This window comes from Lycorma delicatula, chromosome 11, assembly GCF_047948215.1.
Source record: "Lycorma delicatula isolate Av1 chromosome 11, ASM4794821v1, whole genome shotgun sequence".
Classification (NCBI taxonomy): domain Eukaryota; kingdom Metazoa; phylum Arthropoda; class Insecta; order Hemiptera; family Fulgoridae; genus Lycorma; species Lycorma delicatula.
In genome coordinates, this window is record NC_134465.1 from 60,620,991 (window position 1) to 60,644,006 (window position 23,016).

Consider the following 23,016-nt stretch of genomic DNA (forward strand, 5'->3'; position numbering starts at 1 on the left):
TTGTTAATTATAGAGTGGTTGAAGTAACAGTGTTTTTTTTTCTGGTCTTAAAAATTAAAAAGAAAAAGAGTAGTTTTTTTTGGATTTGGCCGATTCAGGAGCATGTGAAACAAAATTTTTAATTAATTTCCCCTTTTTCTCTTAGAGTTTATTTTCCCTGTATTCCAATAGTTATTCATTCTTTTGATTTGTTTTGCCCTTTTCTCCTCTGACCAGATGTTGTTGGTTTCTCTTTTATCCTTCTCTGAATATATCTTTATCTTGTACTGTTTCTAAAGATATTTTTATTTGTTTTATGTCTTTTTGAACCATTAAGGTCCATCCATTTCCATTATTATTTTTTGTAAATGTGGTTGAAGATTTGTTTGGTGATAATTCACTTTGAAGAAGCTCTTTTTTTCTTGTTATGATCTGGCATTTTCACAGTTTTATTGTATTTATAAAGATGTGTGTTACTTCTGAATTTGTATTCGTTTCAATAGTATTTTTGTCTAGATTTTCCTTTCTTTTTTTTCTATGGTATTTATTTCACCTGATTTAAAATTAAAGATGTATTCTGGTTTGATTATTGTAGTCACGTCTAATTTTTGGTTTTATTGAGTTTTCCTTTCTATTGTAAATATCTTTTGTTAGTTGATAGGGCAATTCCAATTTTCTTGTTTTTATTTGTGTGACTTCTTTATCTAACCCATTGTTTTGGATATTTTGTGGGGTATTCTTTTATTTTTTTTACCATGATAAAATTTAGGTGTAAACTTTTTTCTTTAATTTTTAGAAAAATGTATTATAATGAACTTAGTTTAAAAAAAAACAATTATTTGTGTAAAAAAACTTTTTTTGCTTTGCCATCTTTAAAAGTAATTATTTATTTGATGTTCTAAATGTTTCCTGTTGTTCTGTGAGGTATTCTGTAGTTGCTTTGTTTGGTATGACAGAAATTAACTCATTTTGCAATGAAATGAAAAATTTTTTTTTGTTCATTGGCTTTTATCTAAAGCTGTTTGTAACTGGAGTTATTAATGACAAACTGAGCAATTTTTTGTTAATTTTAAAATTGTGATCGATCTATCATTAATCGAATTAGTATTTATTAAATTTTTTTTCATTTTAGGTTAAACCATCGGCTGAAGATCCAGTAAGTCAGCAAATACAAAGTCAGCTGGGACATTATGAGTTAGTAAAACCGCTTTTGGAAGATTCAAAAAGGACTGCAGGTTTATTGGGGTCCGATGGAATACCTCCAAGTCCTGCACCCGCATTGAACTCATCCTCCACATCTTCATCATCCTCATCTTCATCATCATCGCGGCTCATGATGGATTTTAAAAGACCTACATCATCATCGAATTCATCGTCTAATGCAAATAACCATAGTCAAAATCGTTCAGCACATCATCATCACCATCAACATGCATCTACAACAAGGTGAGCAGTAGTATGAAAATTTTAATTATTATATAATGTAGCATCGTTTCATGCCTTTTTAACAATTCTTATTTCTGCTTTACAACTTCTTTTCTGCTTTTCTTTATTTTTTCACAATCTGTGTCATGAAATTTGCAAAAGTTTTCTTTCTCAATGCCAATTATAAATCTGATCTTTTTACGTTGAAATGTTTTCACATTATTACATTAGTTCCATCTCTTTTAGAAAATAAATGTTTAATGTAATTGTGTAATATCTGGTAAGGTTTCATATCTTAGATGTGGTTAACATTTTTTTTTACATTTTTGTTGTTTGTCTGGTTTGTATACTGTTTTATATATTACAATCCTTTACTTTACTGTGAAATTTAGCTGCTTTGCTTCCTATTTAAACTAAATTCATTATTCCTGGACATTCCAAATTGGTTTATAAATTCTTCTGTACATTTTGTTCTATTCCGTCTGAAAATTCTTGTATTCTACCAACCGATTTAATGATATTATCACCAATCTTTGGCGTAGATAAAAGGCCCATTCCGAATAGAAACTTTGGTTTAGACCAAAGATTCAAGAAATAATCATACCACTTCTTGAACTACCATGACCTCATTGCACCACACTTTGACAATTTAAAACTGAATTAAGCAATCTTTTATCAGATATTCTTAAGATAGTTATCTTAAGAATATCTGATTAGTTAAGAATTTGATTAGTTAAACAAATTCCCTCATAAAGTGAAAATATTTGAAGATTGCCTCTAGTTAAGGTATTCTGAATTCTGTGCACCTAGTTACTTCTTGTACTTCAGATTAGTTAATCAAATTCCTTCATAAAGTGAAAATATTTGAAGATTGCCTCAGTGTTAAGGTATTCTGAAGTCTGTCCACCTAGTTACTTCTAACGGCTCATAAGAATTTTATTATCTCCACTGCTTGAATCTTCTTTCTCCTGTTTTTATTAATATAACTTTCACTAATATAGATTCGCATTGATACTGCTATTGAGTTAGAAAACTTTACTATGATATTCCTTCTCTTATTAGAATTCTCCTTAATTATTTAGTTTGGTATTCTTCTAACAATTTTTGTTGTTTAAAAGTCTTTTTACAGTTCAAATTTTTGGTTTTCCTGATTTTCCTACTAACCTTGTTGCCATATGGTATTAAATTTCATACAAATATTTTTAAGATTCTCTTTCACATTCCTAAATTTATATTCGGAATCATTTTTTTTTACATTAATGCTCCCATTTGCGTGTACAAATCTGCTTTTATGTCTTACTCAACACGTCATTGCAGTTTTGGTACTTTGGTAATGCAATGTAATGCAAAGATATCAGAGGATATATTTTATTCCCTATTTATTGCAGAGCTTTGACATCAGTCGCTTAGTTCAAGGTCTTTTTATTTATCTGGCAGGTACTTAATTTTTAATAGTGGTTTTATATTTATTTTTTAGTTTAAGATGGATGAAGTTTGGGATTGTGTTCTGGTACTTTTTATATTGTGTTTTGAAGTATTTTACTCGTGTTATTTCGAGCGAGATTAGAAGGATATTTGCATCATTCTCCTGATAATGATTCCCCCTTCAGTTTATCCACTGAAGGTCTTTCAGTCAAGCTCAAGTGCACCTGATGGGGGTGTAGTTTTTGGAGGGTTCAGTGCACTTCACGGAGGGAGTTGCATGAAGTGTATCTAGGCAGTTGCATGACTGATACTTCAGTGTATTCTGTTGTAAGTAATATTTATTTTATTGGTGTAAATTAATATTTTATTTCATCCATAGTGATAAATCCATTGTATTCATTTCTTGTTTTGTTTTTTCCCTCATTTACCTGCAGTAACAGCATCATTATTAGCAAATGCAATATTTAGACATTTTTTTCTCTGGATTTTTATATTGCTTTAACATTTTTCTTTCATTTCTTTAAATGATTTTTTTCGGTTAAAAATATAAGTAAAGAGGACTAACATAAGTGAAGCTATATTCTTTTCTTATATTCTATTTAATCTCATCATTCCTCATTTTCAACTTTTATTATAATTCTTTTATAAGTTTTAAATAGGTTTCTTTTCCTATTCATTCATTCTTACTTTACTTAAAATCTTAAGCTATCAATGATTCTTGTTGGAATTGATGTCATCACCTGTTGATGTATCCACGATGTATGGCTCCATGATGAAATGTGGACTACGTCGTTTCTTGCAACACGAAACTAATAAATAATATGATACAGATATTAGTGTTAACCTTAAATGACTTAAACACAATAGTTTGTTTTTTACTTTAGTACCTAGTAATTGGCATATTACGCGCAGTGTATTTAATGTGTATAAGAGTGCCTATGACTCGTTAACAAAAGAAGTAGAAATAACAAAAAAAATAAATTAGAACAAGATGTGAATTATAAAACGTATTAACCAAGATGATTACATTGATCATGACGACGATGATGATGATAGAGAAAGACAATGGAAAAATGAATCGATAAAATTAAATTAAATTTATGAAGACTTAACATGTCAGTAAACATAGATAATATCTAACCTTCAAATGATTAATGTTGTGTACGTTATAATATGCCAATAAATCATGAGTAGAAAAGTTTTAATTTTTATGTTTTTCTTTTTAAATTTGTTTCTCATCTTTTTTTATTAATTATCTGACATTTGATTGGTTTGATGATATTTTTCATTCCTTTCTGTTTTTTGCTAATCTTTTAACCTCAGTGTTATTTCTACAGTCTTATGTCCATCCACAGCTACTCATTTTATTTAAATACAATTTTTTTTCTACAGTTTTTAGACTGTATACATCTCTCATTATCAAATTACATTAGAGTTGCCTCAATGTAACACATTGGCTCAAGGCATTTTCTAGGCCACAAATTTCTCTTATTTGTTAATTCACGTTACGACCACCCTTCATTTGTATTTTATCAAGCCTAAATTAATAGTATTTCATCTAAATTATTATCATCATCATCCTGCAAAACCAGATTTCAAAGGCACCTATTTTTTATTCTCAGTTTTCCCTATTGCCCATGTTGCTTTACAATGAAATTGTTATACTACACATAAATACTTGATTCTTTATTATTCCAGTTATAATAAACTGAGAATATTATATTTGATGCCAGTTGATTTCTTTTCTGTGTTACAGCTCTTTGTCCTTGGGTCGTGATTCGTTTTTAATTTCTACTTTACTTTTTCCATCCTTTTAATTTTATTCCCTAGGAAATAAAATTAATATTGTTTCCCTATCCCATACCATTATCAGACCAATTGTACTGTACGGGCAGAAATATGAATAATGAATAAAGAGGAAGAAAGAAGACATTTTTGAGAGTAAAATTCTAAGGAAGATCTTTGCCCCATAAATGAAGATGGAGAGTGAAGGATCAAGAAAATCAAGGAGATGAGAAACTTTTTTTAAGGAGCCTGACATAGCAACCCAAGTGAGGAGAAGAAAAATTAAGTGGGTAGGTCATGTTTTATGAAGAAAAGAGGTTCCCTTTTTTAAGAAGTAGGGTTGGACAAACCAGAAGGATGTAAACCACCAGGCAGACCAAAACTGAGATGATGGGAACAAGTTAAAAAAGGACCTAACTAAATTGGGGCAACAGTTGGGAATGTAGTGGACATAGGAAGGTGGCAGGAAATTGTTGGTGTGGCCAAATCCCACAGAGAATCAGTGACCGTGTTCACTTACCACTGACCGTGGTAAACGGAAACAGAGTTCTTTATTTTTATTATATTATGAGGATATCTCAATAATTTAAGAAACGAATAAGTAGAAAAATTATTATTTATTCAACAAAAGAAAAATGAATTTTTGACTTAATCGCCAGCTATGTTAAGTTACTTATCCTGTCTTTCTTATTTCAGTAGTAAAGAATTGTTCACTTCAGTGTTTGAGCCATTCTATTAAAATCTTGAGTTACTCATTGTTGTTACCATTTAAAAAACTCTTTAAGAGGACCAAATAAAAAAAAATCTGATGATGCGAGATCAGGACTGTAAGGTGGATATAGCAACACCTCCCAACGTAACTTTTGAATAATTTGGTGTGCCTGTTTAGCAGTATGCAGGTAGGAATTATGATGAAGAAAAAGTAAACCTTTTAAGACAGTTCCCTTTTGGGAACTGTTTTTCTTACTGCAGCTTTCACTTTTATTTTCCACTGTGTCTTATTAGTATTTGCTATTAATTGTACATTTTTCTTCCAAATAGTCACTATAAATTGGGCGTTTATATTCTTTTAAAGCATCACTTTAATGGTTGCTGCATAGGTTTGAAATTTTTTCCTGCAGGTGAACTCAGATGTTTCCATTTCATATTTTGACGTTTGCATTGCAGCTCAAAATTATGAATCAAAGTTTTATAAGTTATACAATATAAAAAACATTACTTTCTGTAAAAAAAAAAAAAAATAAACTATTAACTATTGTTTAAGTTCTGTGCAAATATGAGGGATTTCTTGTGATTTTGAATTGATTGCCTTGGAATCAACCTGAATGTGCTGCTCTGTGATAATTCAGTTTATCATGCATAATGGAATGGACACTATCAGTACTCGCAGCACAAATTTTAACAATCTTTTTCCATCTATCCTTGTGAATATCATGTATGTAATTTTAGAAAGTTGTACTCAATTGGTTTATACATTTTTTACTGTACTATTTTAATATCAGCAAGTGAATTTCATATTTTTTTTTTAAATTCAGGAAAAAAATCAGCGCAACACACTTCTTCCACTATAAATTTTAGTGGAGTCAACAATAATTGTTTTATATATCTATTACATAGAGAGGTTATATACAAAACAGTCTTTACTTTAGAGAGGTTATCTGTAAAGTAAAGACCGTTTCATTGTAAAAAAATGTATTTTATAAATATAATAAATATTTTTTTATTTCGCTTAAACTATATACCTTATACTGTTTCTCTGTAATCGCCACATGACTGACATGACATTTATCATAGCAATACACCAGGTTCAATATACCCTTGTTGTTTTCTTCTGCCGCCAGTCCATTTAACCACTGATTAACAGCATTTTTAAGTTCATCATAACCCGCGCATTGCTTACCGCTCAAAAATTCTTTCAATTTTTCAAACAAATGGTAATTAGAAGTAGCTAAGTCCAGACTATATGGGGGGTGATCGTAAATTCCAAATCCAAATGTTCTCAGTAAATCACTTGTTGGACCCACAACATGTGGACGTGCATTATCGTGCAGCAGGACAATGCTGTTGGTCAGCCGCCCACATCATCAATTTAAATGGCAGGCCATAACTTACGTAGTTTCACAGTAGGCTTCTGTATTTATAGTCTTTCCACATGGCATGAAATCTATCAGCAGTACGTCAAACTGATCTCAAAAGAATCTGGTCATCAGTTTGTATCCAAATGGCTGTGGCTTGACCTTCATTGGTCAGGTTGGTGATTGAGGATGGTGCCATTCATTTGACTGCGGTTTTCTCTGTGGTGTGTAATACGAAATCCATGTTTCATCGCCGGTAACAATTTAATTAACGAACTCATCACCTTTTTCTGTGTAGTGCATCAAAAATTCCAAAGCAGATCCCATTCGGATTTTTTTGTGTCATTCCATTAAGAGACGTGCACAACATACACCCAACATGTACAACATGCACCCAACATGGTACCCAACATGCACAAACCTTTCTGAACCTAAATGGTCATGAGCAATGCGACCAATAACAGCTCTTGAAACATCAGGAAAAACAAGGGCAGGTCTGAAATCGTTGAGTGACAATCTTTTCTGATTTCATCATCATGTTTCAACAAGTCCTCTGTGATTATCAAGGGCTTCCCTGATCAATCTTCATCGTGCACATTAATTCTGTTATCTCTAAACCTTTCACCATTTTTGGATATTTCTTTCATTCATTACATTATCATCATGCACAGCATCCAACTGCCTATGAATTTCAGCCAGCTTAATGTTTTTTGAGTGTTTAAAAAACATATGACTCCACGTACTCAACATTGATTTTCCACATCGATGAGTCGACATCGTATGACTCCACAACATCGATTTTCCTATTCATTTTATAACGTAACAACTCACATGTAATCAAAGATACTATAGCATGACAACTTTCAGACAACAATGCAGTGTGTACTTTACTAGTGTGGCCATGAACACAGGTCTGCCAGCCTTAAGGAGAGAAATTTACCTTAACTTAAGAGCTATCCCTCTTGCGTGTGTACACACGCACATGTGTATGTATGGATGTAAAGAAAAAAAAATTGTAGTTTAGAACAGTCATTCATAGTCTTTGGGGTCATAAGAGTGATGAAACTGAATTAATAACATCCATGTAGAGATCTATCCTTGATTATTATCCTTGATTATTAAAAAAAAAAGTCAACATATCAACTTTCATCTATATTTGTGTAAAAATAGTTGATAGCGTATTTTACATTTTCATTTGCATTGTATTAGTTTACATAGTATAATCTATTTTAATACTGTATTAATCAGTATAATTTCAACACAAGCAATCAGGAATAGTCTTGAAAAAATGATAACTTATTCCTCTTCCATGGAAATAAAAGTGTGTGAATGTACCATCCCCTGTTATCAATTGTTGAACTAATGACATGGTACTTGAAACAGCTGATGGGCAAAAGCAGTCGGTATGTAAAACTAGCACAATCTATTCAAATGAACCTGAATTATTTCAAGCTTATTATTGAAATGTAGAATGAATGTAAATTGTGGTGGTTGGTATTTAGAACATGATTCCAAGAAAAAACATCATAAAAAAAGACTTCGAAATAAAAAATGTTTGATGTAATTCACTCTTTAAATTTTTTTTTACTATCTCTGTATAAGTATTGCATTACAATTGCTATATGTGTAAACAGTAAAACTTTTATCTTTATTTTTAGTATTTGTAATGAAATTTTATGTTTACACTCGTTCTTTAAAATAAAATATACAGAAATTGTTCGACAAATAAATGATTTTAAAAATCCGCTACCTCTGTTTTCTATCATGGATTGTAAATATATGCTATAAAATAATTCAATCTTGTCAGACAATAGATAGTAAAAATATATTCATAACAAATAAGTTTATAAGTTATATTATAAAAATTTATTTATGAAAAAAACAAAAACAAATCTGTATATTAAATTTCATTTTGTGTGTGTGTGTGTGTGTGTGTGTGTGTGTGTGTGTGTGTGTGTGTGTGTTTTAATCTTTATTATAGATTTAGAAAAGATGTCATTTGCAATATATATATAAATACATTAATAGGATGAAAATAAAATTAACTTAATTAAAAAATTGTTTTTATTAATTCATGGTTGGTGTACCTAAAACTATGTGTCACCTATACTGAAAGTGTCAAATTAATTATATACTTCCAAGAAATTATCTGTTTTTTTTTAACATCTCTTTTAAACAATATGGTAAATCAACTTTGGTTACGCTTCCTTTGTGCCCCCACTTCTTTCATCATTTGAATCATTCCTTCTCTTCTTGTGTTCACTTTGTTTCATCGGTTGATTTTTTTCATTCCTGAAATTATCATTTGGTTTATTTAAATTTCTTTAGTACCATAATCAAATTATAAAAGAAAAGGATTTATATATGGTGAATTATAGTGTAAAACAATTTTGAAATAGATATTAAAAAATGTGATCTGGAGATAATAAAAAGGAAATTTTAATCTTACGAGTAGAATTTTTCATATATGGAACGTACATGTTTAGAAACAATGCTATGAAGTTTATTATTGAAATAAATGTTATTTATTTATTTTTATTTTTTTTCTTGCAGAGGGGGTTTTGTTAAACCAGCTGATGGTAAACCGGCGTACGGTGGTCGTGGTTTTTATCCTGGACAACCTCTTAAACATGGTAACGGTGGTTCCAGCGGTCGAGATCATAAAAGCATCAGTATTGTACCTGCAAAAGGACCTCCGCACAGTCATCTTCCTGGTAGTAGTGGCAATAGTAATATGTCTAGTTCATCTCATTATAATAGATCGGCTTCATCGTCGTCGCATATTTCAAGAAACACCACTAATTTACCAAGAATTAGTTTGAGTACTTACAACAACAGAGATTCAACAGCGGTTAGTATATATCATTATTAATTTTTTTTTATTAAATAAAAAAATTGTAGTACTGTTGAATGGAAATTGCATTGTGTAATTTCAGTAATTTTTTACTTCTTAAAGCTGGTTATAGTAGGTAAATTTTTAACATTTAAAAAATTATTGTTGAATTACTTTTGCACTAGTTGTTTTGAATGTTTAACACAAAACGTAAAAGAATATAGTTTTTTTTTTGCAACAGAATAGACAAATAAGAAGAGTATTTAAGACCAATATTTAAATTTATTTTACAATTTTTTTCATTTTAAGTGTAAAAGTTTGGGGTAATATATTAAATATAGAATATAATTTTTAAAAAAATAAAAATTTACCTTCATCAATTTATTTTGATAGCATTGTAAAAATTCCGCTGTTGGTCCTGTTGTAAGATTTTCCACTTTAATAGAAGGGTTTTGTAAATAGAAAAAAAATAATTAAATGATAGAATTTAGTTTTCAAGTAAGCAAAAAACAACTTCCGATTTATTTAAATAAGTGCATGAAATCTTAGTTTACATGCATTCAAATGTGTTGTGTTAATATAGTAATGTGTTGTAATCAAGTAACGCTTTACTTGATGGTATTCTAAATTCAAGTAAGTTACAGTAATGTATTTTCAATTAGGTTTTACAAAAAAAAAATATTTAAAAGACTGTACAATTAGTGTAGTTTACCATTGCAAAAAAAAATTTGAAATTGAAAATGAAATGTAAGTGCCATAAATTATACACTTGGTACTGTAATTTTATTTTTTTACATTTTATTTTATTTCCTAATATTCTCTTTTTTAACTGTAAAGTTTGCTAATATTTTAATTGTGTTACAATATTAATTCAGTTAGCATTGCTTTTTTTGTATATCGTGTAATCTTCAAATTAATGCTATAACGTGGATGTGTAACAGTTTTCTTTGGATAGCTGCATTAAAGCAGGGTCATTCCGTATTATGATATAAAATTTATTGCATAGTCATTAATTTTTAATCCCAATATACATAAATTTGATAACACACTGAATTAAGCTAGTATGTTTTCTTGTAATTAATAATTTTTTTATCATCTGTATATGTAAAATTTAACAGATGTGAATGTTGTTTACGGTACTACAGTTAAATAAATCGGGATTATTTTTTAATGATATTTTTTGTTGTGCTTTGTAATTTCAGGTGTTTTAAATATGTTGTTGTAAATTTTAGTATGGTTTAATTAAAAAAAATATATGATTCATTCAAATTCACCTTAAAATATAATATTATGCTTGATTTCTGATAATTACTTTTATTAATAATGGTATTTATTATAATTGTTTGCCGTGATTAATGTGATTTGTTTGTGTGTTGTTTTCTGTTTTATTAACTAATAAAAATAAAATGAAATGAAAATAAGATACATGTATGAAAGTTTTAACCGCAAGATGGAAACATTATATGTCGTGTAAATAAAATATGCAAAAATTACTAAAATCTTAAAATTTACAAAATTGTTGTTTTTAATCACAAACGATAGAAATTACTCGATACTGGATAGTTTTGAATACATGTTTATTTCAAAACAAAAGAATTTATTCATTTTTAAACATTTATTGCATCTCAAGTAATTTATTTTTTTTAAATAATTGAAATGGTTTGAATTTTTTCAGTCATTACTGAAATTATATTAAATTTATTCAAGCATAATTGATGATAATTATATTATGTCTTTTAACATAATAAGGTTTTTTTTTGTATAAAAATAATCGATTTATAAATTCCCTTTAAAGGAAGCAGAGAAAAAAAACCTTTAATATTTTATTTCTTTTAAGTATTTCAGGACAGTTCGCTGAATAGATAAATGGTTTTTTTCTCTGTTTTATCTTTTTAATGTATAATAGTTTTATTACTTTAAAATTATTAGTTGTTCGGCTTTGTCATAGACACAATTTGCTACTGGATTCTTTTTTCTGTTTAGCCTCTGGAATCACCGTAAGGTATTACTTCAGAGGATGATATGTATCTTACGTGTAACACAGGTATCCACGATCTAGTATAAATATCCATATAAAATTTTTTGCCTTTACTAGTATTTGAACCTTAGAATTTTCAACTTTGAAATCAGCTGATAAACCCTGTTTTCTACTGGGCTGTAAATTAATATCTATTCCTGGTTTGCCAATTTTACGATGTAACAAAACTGTACAAAGATAATACTATAGAAACAAGGGATTTAGCAAATTGTTTTTTATTTCTTTCTGTCCGTTTTTCGTAACTTTCATTATTTTAATTAAGCTGATTGAAGTGACTAGATATGGAGAGTTGTAGCACAAACTTAAGGGATTGATTCAGGACATCAAAGTAAACAAAAAGGTTCAAGTGGACAACAAATGTTCTATCTCGCTTTATTTCCTCTCTGTCTGCTGTTTTATATATTTTTTTTCTCAATAAAAATCTTAAGAACTCGTTAAAATATTTTAATGAAATCTACATTTATCCAAAGAAAATGATCTACTAGAAAATAAATAAGTTTAAATATTTTTCCTTTGAAAAAAAATTTATAAATTTTGCCTGATTTCTGAAATATTAAACCAAATATTATGAATAGAACCGATGTCAATCATAAAAAAGTAAGTTTACAATATTTTAGAAATTAAATTTTTCAAAAGCTGTGAATAAGTATTTAGCAATAATTGTTTTGAATTTTGAAATTCTAAATAATATAGTATCAGAAAGTATGTAGTGAATGTAAAATACATCTTATCTGCAATTGTATGAGTTGAGATTGAAGGTTTAAATAATGTTAAAACTCTTAGGAAAAACTACATACATAACTTAAGTGAATTTTTTCTCATGTTGCATTGTACCAAAAATATTTGTAACATACATTCTGTCACAATAATATTCTTGGAAGGAGTGTTATGATTTTGATAATCTTGCAGAAAGCAAGTTTGTTAATTACTGCATTCTTTCAATTAAAATTATTTTTCATTATTATCCTATTATGATTTCTTAACTGAAAAATGTAGTACTTTACACATAAAAAATATATATATATATATATATATATAACCTAATAATAATAATTAACCTAATCTTTGTAATAATTACAATTAAAAAAAAAACTCATAAAAATCCTTTTCCTAATAATTAATTACAATAGATTATAGTTATCTAGTTTTATTTTCTTTAATGGCAGAATGAATTCAGTTAATATAATTTTATTTAATATCGCTGTTTTCCAGTATATAACTATGACATCGAACAAGGAAATTATGTATCTTTTCGCTTTATATTTTGCATGAATTGTATTTTATTCATTAATTATGTTTTATTATTTTTGCAGATATCGGATAAAGATGTTCAGCCACCTCCTACTGTTAATAGCCATGTTGAAGTAGATAACATACTTAAGGTAATAATTATATATAACTATTATATATTGTAATTGTGTATATGTTTTGGTTTTTATATTCTCAGTATGACTGTAGCAAGGTTTGACTGACCATCATCCGATGAAAATAAGAGAAGGCGAAATGGATTAAGGTTATGGAAAACGATTGGGTGATTTATTGAGAAGAATGAATGATTTATTGTCTGTAACGTTCACATCGTATGAAAAAACCCCAAAGGAAATTCAAATTCTTGTCCTTTTAGTGGTTGCTTGTAACCATAATCTTTCTGGAGATTTGCTTGTTTTTTTTCACCTAGATTTAGATAGGATCAAAAAAACGCTGGCTAACAGTTTTATATTGGTCAGCTGAAATATGTGTTACAGCATAATTGTTTACCATTAAATATGAATGAGGCGCTAAGAACAGATAAAAAGGTTTTCTATTATCACCCATTCCCAGCATCGTAGATTGTACGGAATTACCCAACTGAATTTAGTCAAGACTCCCATACATAGTTAAAGAGACATAGATTTATGGAATGGATTTAGAGGCCTGGCTTAACCCAATAAGGTTTACTTTTAAATTGAAATCGCTCAATAGGAAATGAAATACTGTATCTGAGTACATGTAGAGCCCTTTTATTTGATAACATCAAGATAATTGGCATGAATTACCAAGCTTCTGAAACCCTCAATGTGAAGGATTATCAGCATCAGTTCTGTACTCAAAGAACTCATAATAGAAAAAATTGTATTTACTGAAAAGAGGTTAGTGTTAGAAAAGTTGATCTACTCATCATAATAAATTGGAGATTTTCCTTCCTGTTAGAATAGTAAAGTAAATTGTATTTTAGAAATTTAACATAAATATTTTTATTATTATTATTAAAAGAATAATTGAAAATATTTATTTAGTAGATTATTTGTATTTGATATTTGGCGATATAAAAATGCAGAAGTAAGTGTATGCAAATGCGTCTGTTCCATAATTAAAAAAAATAAGAAAGAAGAAAACACAACAGAATTAAAAATGAAATTCAACAGAAAGCTTGTTTATATTTTACTGAAAATTAAATCTTATTTTTCAGTCAGCCAACTGTTTCAACTGTAATAATTGCTTGGCTTCTATTCAAAAAAAAGAAGTGATTCATGCTTTTCCGTGCAGTTTTTATAATGTTGGATGAAACTATTAAAGAAAGAAGTTGCAGACATCTCTCCACCAGAAAGGAATATTTATCTTGTATCACTCGTGTTTAATTAACTATACTAATTTAATATTACAGTTGAAACTTAAGAATTATTTTGATTCTGCTGATTTCATATTAGATCAATTTTAACCAGTGTAATGAATATATGTGTGTTTAGTTATATATATCTTTTACATGAATTTGAATACTAGATATTGGTGTTTTTTGGTGATTGGGTTTCAATTAACCACACGTCTTAGGAATTGTCGAACTGAGACTGTACAAGACTACACTTCATTTACAGTCATACATTACATCCTCATTCATCCTCTGAAGTATTATCTGATCGGTAATTACTGGAGGCTAAACAGGAAAAAGAAAGAAAGTTATACTAATCTTAGTAAAAATAAAAATTATTATATTTCTCAGTTATGCCATTACTGAATACGGGATTATTGTCTTAAATTTTCTTTTTGTAAGAAATATATTCACGTTTTATATTTTCAATGTTTCAAAATGATTATTAGATTCTGATCAGTTGTGATGATATATTCAGTTTTACTTTTTTTTTAAATGAAGTAATATTTTCTTTTTTTTTAAGTAACAGGTTCTTAATTTTATTATCCTTTTATATGATTACGGAAAATGTTAATGTGAAATAGAAGAAAAGAAATTTTCTTTACTGTAAAAAAAAAATACAAATATAAATAAACCTTTTTTTATTTTCAAGCAGTAATTTGTAGATAACTGAAAAGTTGAATTAAATGATATAGTTTTATATATTATTTGTAGAAGGAATCTTGTTCATCATTATTTTGTCAAAATATTTAACCGGAAGATTCATGTCATAATTTATTATTTATTGAATAAGTCACTTATTCGTAAAAATTAAATAGTATTCAATCGACAATACAATTGCTTTTACAAAACTCATTGTGAACTTTGATATTTTAGAAACGTCCTTATTATGCTTCCATTTACCATTTGTAATAGATTCCTTACTCTGTAATTAAATTTTTCTTGCTTTAGTTTTGTTTTAGAACGTAAAGTTAACGTGCACATTAATAATAGTTAATTATAGACATAACACATATACTGTGTGTATAGTCATGTACAGAATAATTTTCAATTAAATAACTGATATCGTAAGAACACTCGACCAGATTTTGATTAAATCAAATATCAAAATAAAATTAAGTAGTATGTTTTTACAAAACGCAATTTGTAGGAACTGTAAATAACATCAAAAATAGGTTATGATGGTTGTTCCCAAATGTAGAACTGGAGTAACCAGGCCGAACGGTCAATAATTGACAAATTTATGATTTATCTTGCAAAAAAAAAGGGTATTGGAGGGGGTGTAGGGACCTGATTGGGCTTACGTTGTTTCTATTGTTTTCTCATTTCTTTGTTACTTAGTATTTGTTGGTTTTTATATTAGTTGTTATATTGTGATTTTGTTTAATGTTTCACTTTATGTTTTTCACTTGGTTGGAGTTGTGTGTCAAACTCGCTTTTACCTGCTTGAAAGGCGAGTTCAGTTCCTTCATTCAATGTTTAGGAATTCAGTCTTGTTTAAGACTATAATTGAAATGTGTTTTGTTACTATGAGTTCATCTTTGTCAATGGCATCCTGACCAAGGTGAGACTAATTTCTCAATTGCCGAGGTTTCTGAAGATGACCATCAGGGGTAGTTACAAAGGGGGTGGCGTGGTAATGAGTATATGTGAGGAAAATGTTGTTCTTTGCCTAAAAAAATTTGGTGCATCTCTTGTTATTACCAGATTATGAAGTAGTAAAATAATATTTTAAATAGTGAAACCCTTAGTAGGATTTAAATTGAGATTGTGTTATGTAATTTTTTTTTTTATTGATGTAAAGAATGTCCTGAATTGGTTTAAATTTTATTTATTAAAATATTGTAAATTTTCTTAATGAAATTTTCATCTTTTTGACATTATTTTGTAAATAATTTGTCAAAGTTGTTGCTTATAAAACATTTCTTTGTGTTTTTATATCTGATTGTTCTGAGTTGTATTCCAATTTATAAGTAGGTCAGTAAATAAATTTATAAGGAAGTATAATTATTTAGTAAGTAGTTAATAGCTAAAATTCATGATTGTATTCAATCTAACATAAAATGGTACTAATTGAAGTTATTGTAATTTTAGAATTTTGTATAAAAATGATATTTTTTATATTCATCTTTTGTTCATTTCTTAATTTTTTATTTTTGTTCGATAACCACTTCATCTTCCTCCTTAAAATAATGTTTTTACGTATGTAAATGCTTTTCTGAGACTGTAAATCTTATAAATCAGAATAAAATATGTATGTATGTGATTTTTACTGATGTTTATTTTAAAACTGATGAACCGTTCGGCTAATGTAAATGATAGTTGCTGAAATTTCTTTGTTGAACTTTCTGGTTGGGTTGTAGGCATAAATTTATCAAGAAAAAACTTTATTTGATGAACAATAGATCATGTCGTATTTTATACATAAAAAATCACATGGAAAATTAAAAGCCGTTGACTAAATGATCTGCAAGAGATAAGATTTTGGGTTCATGGAAGTAAAATTTTGAAAAACAATTATGAATATTATTTTAGAATTTCATTTAATAAAATTGGTGTTAACTGTTCTCAAGATATCAATTGCTTAATAAAGGATTATTCTACCATGATTGTATTTGTGTAGAATATATATTCTGTATATATAGAATATGTAACTATATATATATATATATATATATATATATATATATATATATATATAGTTAAGTTTGCAAAGGTACTTTTTTATTTTATTTTTCCAATCTTTGCTGCAGAACTAAAGCAAAAGGGATTTTTTTCTTTAGCAGCATTGATTATTTAAATTTGTATCCATTATTTCAGGTTTTATCGGTGTTATTATTTTTATAGGATTGCAAATTAATGATGTAAATTATTTTAATGAAATTAAAATAGTGAACTGCTTAAATATAATGCTTAGAAATTTATCTTGACTAAAAGCTTAGTAACGTTTGTTATATCTTTATTTGAATTATTCACTAGTGGTTGAGCTTTCTTGAAGAACAATTTAATATATTTATTTTTAATTCTTTAGGATATAGAAGAAATAGAATGAAAAATTAAACCCGATCACAATTTTGCAAAAATGTTTCTAAAATACATCCTCAGCATGCTTTCAGCAAATAATTTTGAAAAAATAAAAATTTGAAGTAGAATTGTTTATAAATTTAATAACAAATTTTAAAACTTTGAATCTAGTTTTTCCTCTCATCTTGCAGAGACAATTTTTTATGATTCATGATAAAAGATTTCAGATGTTAAAAATTAAAGCAAGTAAATTTTAAAATATTTTTCTATAATTTTTTGTGATAAACTGTACTAAATAATTTTTATTTTATGTGTTTAAAAATTGTTAACATGTTATTAATTATGCATCATGTAATTTTCCGTTATATCCACCAACCTGAAAAAATTAGAGATAAAAGCAAAGCTACTTAATTTAAAAAAAAAAAAAATTAATCTGATCAGATATTTTGATTTGATGAGAATTTACTGTAAAGTATAGTCGAGGTTGCAACTTTATGAGTCACTTGGAATTAATATACAGCGATAAAAAAAATTCCTTTGACAAACAGAATAAATAAATACCAAATTTTAAAAATAATTTGTTCGTGTATGGTTTTTACAAAATTATTTGTCAATAAGCTGTTATTAAAAACACACACATTTATATATATATTTTGTTTTTAAATATACTCATGTACTTTTATTGAAATATTTTATTGTAGAGAATTGTACTATGATATTTTTTTCTTTTTAATGTTTTATCTGTATTACATGCAGTTTGTTAAACAAAGTTAAATAGATAATAAAATTACTAAATTAAAGTGGATTTTGATAAGAAAATTTTCTGATAACATATTTATGTACATATTTAATAATTTATTGACATGTCAGAATTATTATTTTACTTTTTACAGATAATTCATATTTATTAAAATCATTCTGTTATTTAATTAGAGATTAATTTTTTGTTATTTTTTCCATCATGATTCTTTCCAGTATTTTTTTTTCATTAAACAATAGTAGAAAATAAGAACATAATTATGAAAATATATGTATTTCTATTCTTATTTATTGCGTAAATGTAACAGATAAGGTTAATTGAAACCAAAATAGTTTTTCTGTAGATAAGTCTGTACCATACTTTTACAAATAAATAATAATTATGTTGTTTATTTGAGTTTTTCCTACATACTTTTGTTTGGTCATAAGTAGGCTGGGAACAAATTTTACCGTATTACGTATTCCAAATTCTAAAAAAAATTAACTAATGATTATAACAATAAAAAAACTTCACTGACAATTTTCATAAATTTATTTCACAAAATCTGATAACATTTATGTCTGTGATTATAGGTGATGATTGTTGAGAAAATTTTCTATTTCTAGCCATTTTTTGAAACGAGTCACATTCTGCTATTTGATATTTTTTAACCACTTGAAAATTTAATTCTGATATAGATTCGTCATCATAAGCTTATTTCAGATTTAAGCGTGTCTCTTACACTCTTTTATTAAGTTTGAAATAATATTACAACACTGTAATATTATTGGTGTTATATTATAACGCCAATCCTTTGCTTGTTCAAATCATATTGGCAATTGTGAAATACCGCTAATAAAAATATAACGTGTAAAGATTTTATGCTGGTAATAAAAATGCAAGTTTCCACAGGAATGACTAAGGCGCTAGGCTTCTTAGTAATATTAGAGGAGATATTAGCTGTGAATTTATTCTGAACTGTCTATCGTTGAGCAGTCGGTATCAGAATTATTTTAATGATACTTTTTTTTCAGAACTATTGGGTCTTTGTACAGAAAGTATTAATCACGTTGACAGACAGTTAATTTTTCATTAATTTTATGTTAATTGTAATAAACATTATTTAAAAAATCTTTTTTTTTTTTCATAGGAAATGGTGGCTGATTTTAGATTGCTGACACCTTTAAGTGCTCTTGCTGCTACTCCACGTGTAGACTTGGATGCAAAATTTAATTTTGCACCTATTTTAGATAAGGTTTGTATTACTATATGAGATTGTTCAAAAAGTATTTTACTTTTTCAAATTATTTGTATGGGATATACTTTTTTCTTATCTTGTTTAAATATTGCATTTACTTGATTCTAAGACATTATTTTTTCAATATGATCATAGAAATAGTTTTATATTATAGATATCATCTTACATTCAAAGGCGTCGTAGATTTGAAGAAATATGAGGCAATAATCTACTCATAAGTGGGTATAGGATATCAAAAGTAAAATATTGATTGATAATAAACGTTCCCCAGTATTGAAACCAGGCTGATACATCAATAGTGCTGATTGTTATTATATTGCGTTACGTTCTTTCCTTGTTACCTTGTTATTGCTACTTTCTACTCTCTTAGTTCAGCACAGTTCATTATGGAATGAAGTTTAGTTTTCCATTAATTTAATCGTTAATATGGCAATAAAAAGTTTACATTACATTTCAGTTAGTAAGCCCTTTAAAAGGATTATTTAAGAAAACAATATGCCTCATATTTAATGTGAGAAGACCTCATGCTAACACCATCAGGGAAAATTAATAAAGCTAGTTCTTCAATATTGGCAAACTGAGTATTCGTGGCATAGAAACAAATCCCAGAAAAATTAGTTAGATTCGTTTAAAAATGTTGCATTACTTTTGCAGGTATTTTCTATTATAATAAACTTATTTTGAAATATATTGTTGCAAAATTATATGGTTTATATTTTTTCCTTTAATTAGAGTTCTTTTTTTTATTTCAAATAATGAGTTTTTAAAATGGGGGTGTCTTAGGATCAAGTATAAATGTTATATATTTATGACTAAATACAATTAGCAGAGTATTTTCTTGCGGGGATTTTTAAGGGCAGTATTTATTATAAATCTAAATAAAAATGTAAACATGCTTAGTCAGTCAATGGCCAGCACAAACTAAAACAACTCACATTTCTGCATTATAAATTTGTTTTTATTTTTGTTCATCCGTCAGAATTTTTTAATCAATTTTTTTTATTGAGTTTCTTTTGGGTACGTAGTGACAAATGACTTACCTGGAGTAAACTCATCTAAAAGATAAAACATTTAAAAAATGTAACTTGTTAAAACTAAAAAGTTGGCTTGTGAAATATAATAAAATATAAAATTTAATTAGAATTTAATTAAATGTAATTAAGATAAAATAACTCTGAGAAAATAAAATTAAAAGATATAACTATTAATCAAGACAATTGTGCTATAAAAATTTTAAAGGGTGCATAATTCAAAGAATTTTAAATAAAAGGCATACTTACGCTTTCATTGAGAAAAAAATTTGTTCATTAGTAGAAAATGATCCCCTTTTCTTTAAAACATTTCTGGTACTTTTGTTTCTAAACCATTCGCTGTGTTATGCTTATTGTAATTTTAAATTCTACATTCATTTTAGATTTATAAACCTTAGATTATAGTTGTATCCATATGTATTCATGAAACTGTGCAACTGTACATTTAAAACCCACTAACAATCAGACCTTCTACTTGGTTTTTGTAATATCTCTCTTATCATCAAATCACCACTGATTGTTATCAGTATGAAGTTTAGCGTGAGTTATGCACTTTATAGTATTATTTTTACTCATTTGAAAGCAATTTAGGTAAATATTTTTTAACAATCTTGCATCATATCCCAAATCATTTGTTTGTAAATTGCACGTGCCAAACCATCGTTAATTCGAATATCAGTCATTTCTTGAAGATTTTATTAATCTTCTATGAATAAAGACAAATGAAACAATGAATTGGTTATATATATATTTTTTTTATTTGTTTAACTTTCATATAATAATAATTTGCACCAAATGCTTGCTAATATATCATTTGCATATCATTCGAGTTTTGGTATCGCCAAGGTTTTATGGAGAAAAATTTATACAATATTTTTTATTAAAAGTTATTAGTTATAATTTTGAAATGATTATGCAATCACTTATTAACACAATGCATTAATCAAGGATTCCGCAGTTATGGCTGTTCACCTTGCCACTGATTTATTTTGTCAAAGATGTTGTTTGATACATGTACACCATACATCTAAAATATCTCAATCTGTTTTTAAGATATGCTTTTTTATTGAAAAAAAGTACAAATTGGCAGAGATAAGAAAAATGAAGTGAGATTGGTCATTTATCCACATGACATGATATTTTTGTTGATTTTAATGTCTTGAAACAATCTGTTAATTCAGCCAACATGTTCCGGGACGTATGTATTTATATTTATTTACTTCTCATTATGTTAAAAGCAAAAATATTGCACAATAAAATGAAAATTAAAAAAATTCTGAAAAATAATAGTAAATTCCCAAGATAAAATGGATTAATAGGAAATTACTTGCTTTACAATATTAATAAGTAGTTCAGCTAATTGCATACTATCAGCAAAATATAATTTATTTCATTAAATTTATTTGTTTTTTATATCATGTACGGCTTTTATTTATTATCGTAAGTATTTTCCTCTTTCTGTGAATCATGATACCTTGCTCATGGTGAGGGGGCTTGAGTGCTCAGTGATTCAGAGTAGTTGGACTGAAGGTGCAGGCACATCGGAGAGGTGTCTGTTGAGAGTCAGTCTAAAGAATGATTTCATAGAGAGGGCAGCAGCTCTTGCAGTAGTTATTAAGGACGTAGATCAGGAGGACTTAAACGACCATATCAACATCACTCAATCTTTTGAGTACTGTGCAACTGCAAACAATGGAAAACTACGGCTGTTTTTTTTCCAAGAAAATGTAGCTCTCTGCATTTTCATGTAATAAAGATGGAGGCGCTTTCCTTGGTAAAATACTCTGGAGATAAATGTTCTCCATTCAGTAAACGTTTCCTCCCTGTTCGGATCTCCCGTAGGGGACTACTAAGGAAGGGGTCACCAGAAAATTAAAAAAATATTCTACAAGTCTGAGCATGGAATGTTAAAAGTTTAAAAAAGGTTGGTAGGTTAGAAAATTTAAAGAGGGAAATGTATAGGTTAAATGTAGATGTAGTTGGAATTAGCGAGGTTTGGCGGGAAGAGGAAAATGACTTTGGTAAGGTGATTTTAGAATAATAAATTCAGCATCAAATAAAGGGCAGGCAGGAGTAGGTTTCATAATGAACAAGAAGATAGGGAAGAGAGTAGAGTATTTTAGAAAGCTTAGCATTAGAATCATTGTAATCTGGATAAAATCAAAACTTAAGCTGACAATGATTGTTAATGTCTGTATGCCTGCAAGTGCCCATGTTGATGATGAGGTAGAATGTGTATACAAAGAAATTGACAAAGTAATTAAACACATAAAATGGGATGAAAATTTAATAATAGTTGGGGATTGGAATGCAAGCATCGGAAAAGGCAAGGAGGAAATATGGGCTGGGCAAAGGAATGAAAGAGGGGACCGACTTATTGAATTTTGCATGAAGTATAATTTAGTAATTGCCAACATCCTGTTTGAAAACCATAATAAAAGAATATACACAAGGTATCAGGTAGATTATATCATGGTTAAACAAAGATGTAGAAATCATCAACTTGTTGAATGTAAAGCATATCCTGGAGTAGACATTAATATTGACCATAATTTAGTGATAGTAAAATGACCTGAAGAAAAGTTATCAGATGAATTGGTGGAGTTTAGAGAGGCTTGAGGAAGAGGAGGTAAAGAAAATTTTTGAGGAGGACATCGCAAGAGGTGTAAGTAAAAACAATAAATTAGAAAATATAGAAGAAGAATGGCAGAATGTTAAAAAGAAAACTCTTAAATCAGCAGAACAAAGAGAACTGGTAGATAACCTTGGACATCAGAG

The 23,016-nt window shown here is 28.0% G+C and overlaps 1 protein-coding gene across 2 annotated transcripts in view; it reads left to right on the forward strand.

Annotated features, from left to right (window-relative positions):
* lilli (AF4/FMR2 family member lilliputian) overlaps window positions 1-23,016 on the forward strand; it is a 629,406-nt gene that overhangs the window by 456,769 nt on the left and 149,621 nt on the right. For both annotated transcript variants that reach the window (XM_075378353.1, XM_075378355.1), the window contains exons 3-6: window positions 1,112-1,425; window positions 9,243-9,540; window positions 12,874-12,942; window positions 19,100-19,204. In XM_075378353.1, the coding sequence (XP_075234468.1) occupies window positions 1,112-1,425; window positions 9,243-9,540; window positions 12,874-12,942; window positions 19,100-19,204 (786 nt within the window). The remainder of the gene's footprint in view (window positions 1-1,111; window positions 1,426-9,242; window positions 9,541-12,873; window positions 12,943-19,099; window positions 19,205-23,016) is intronic.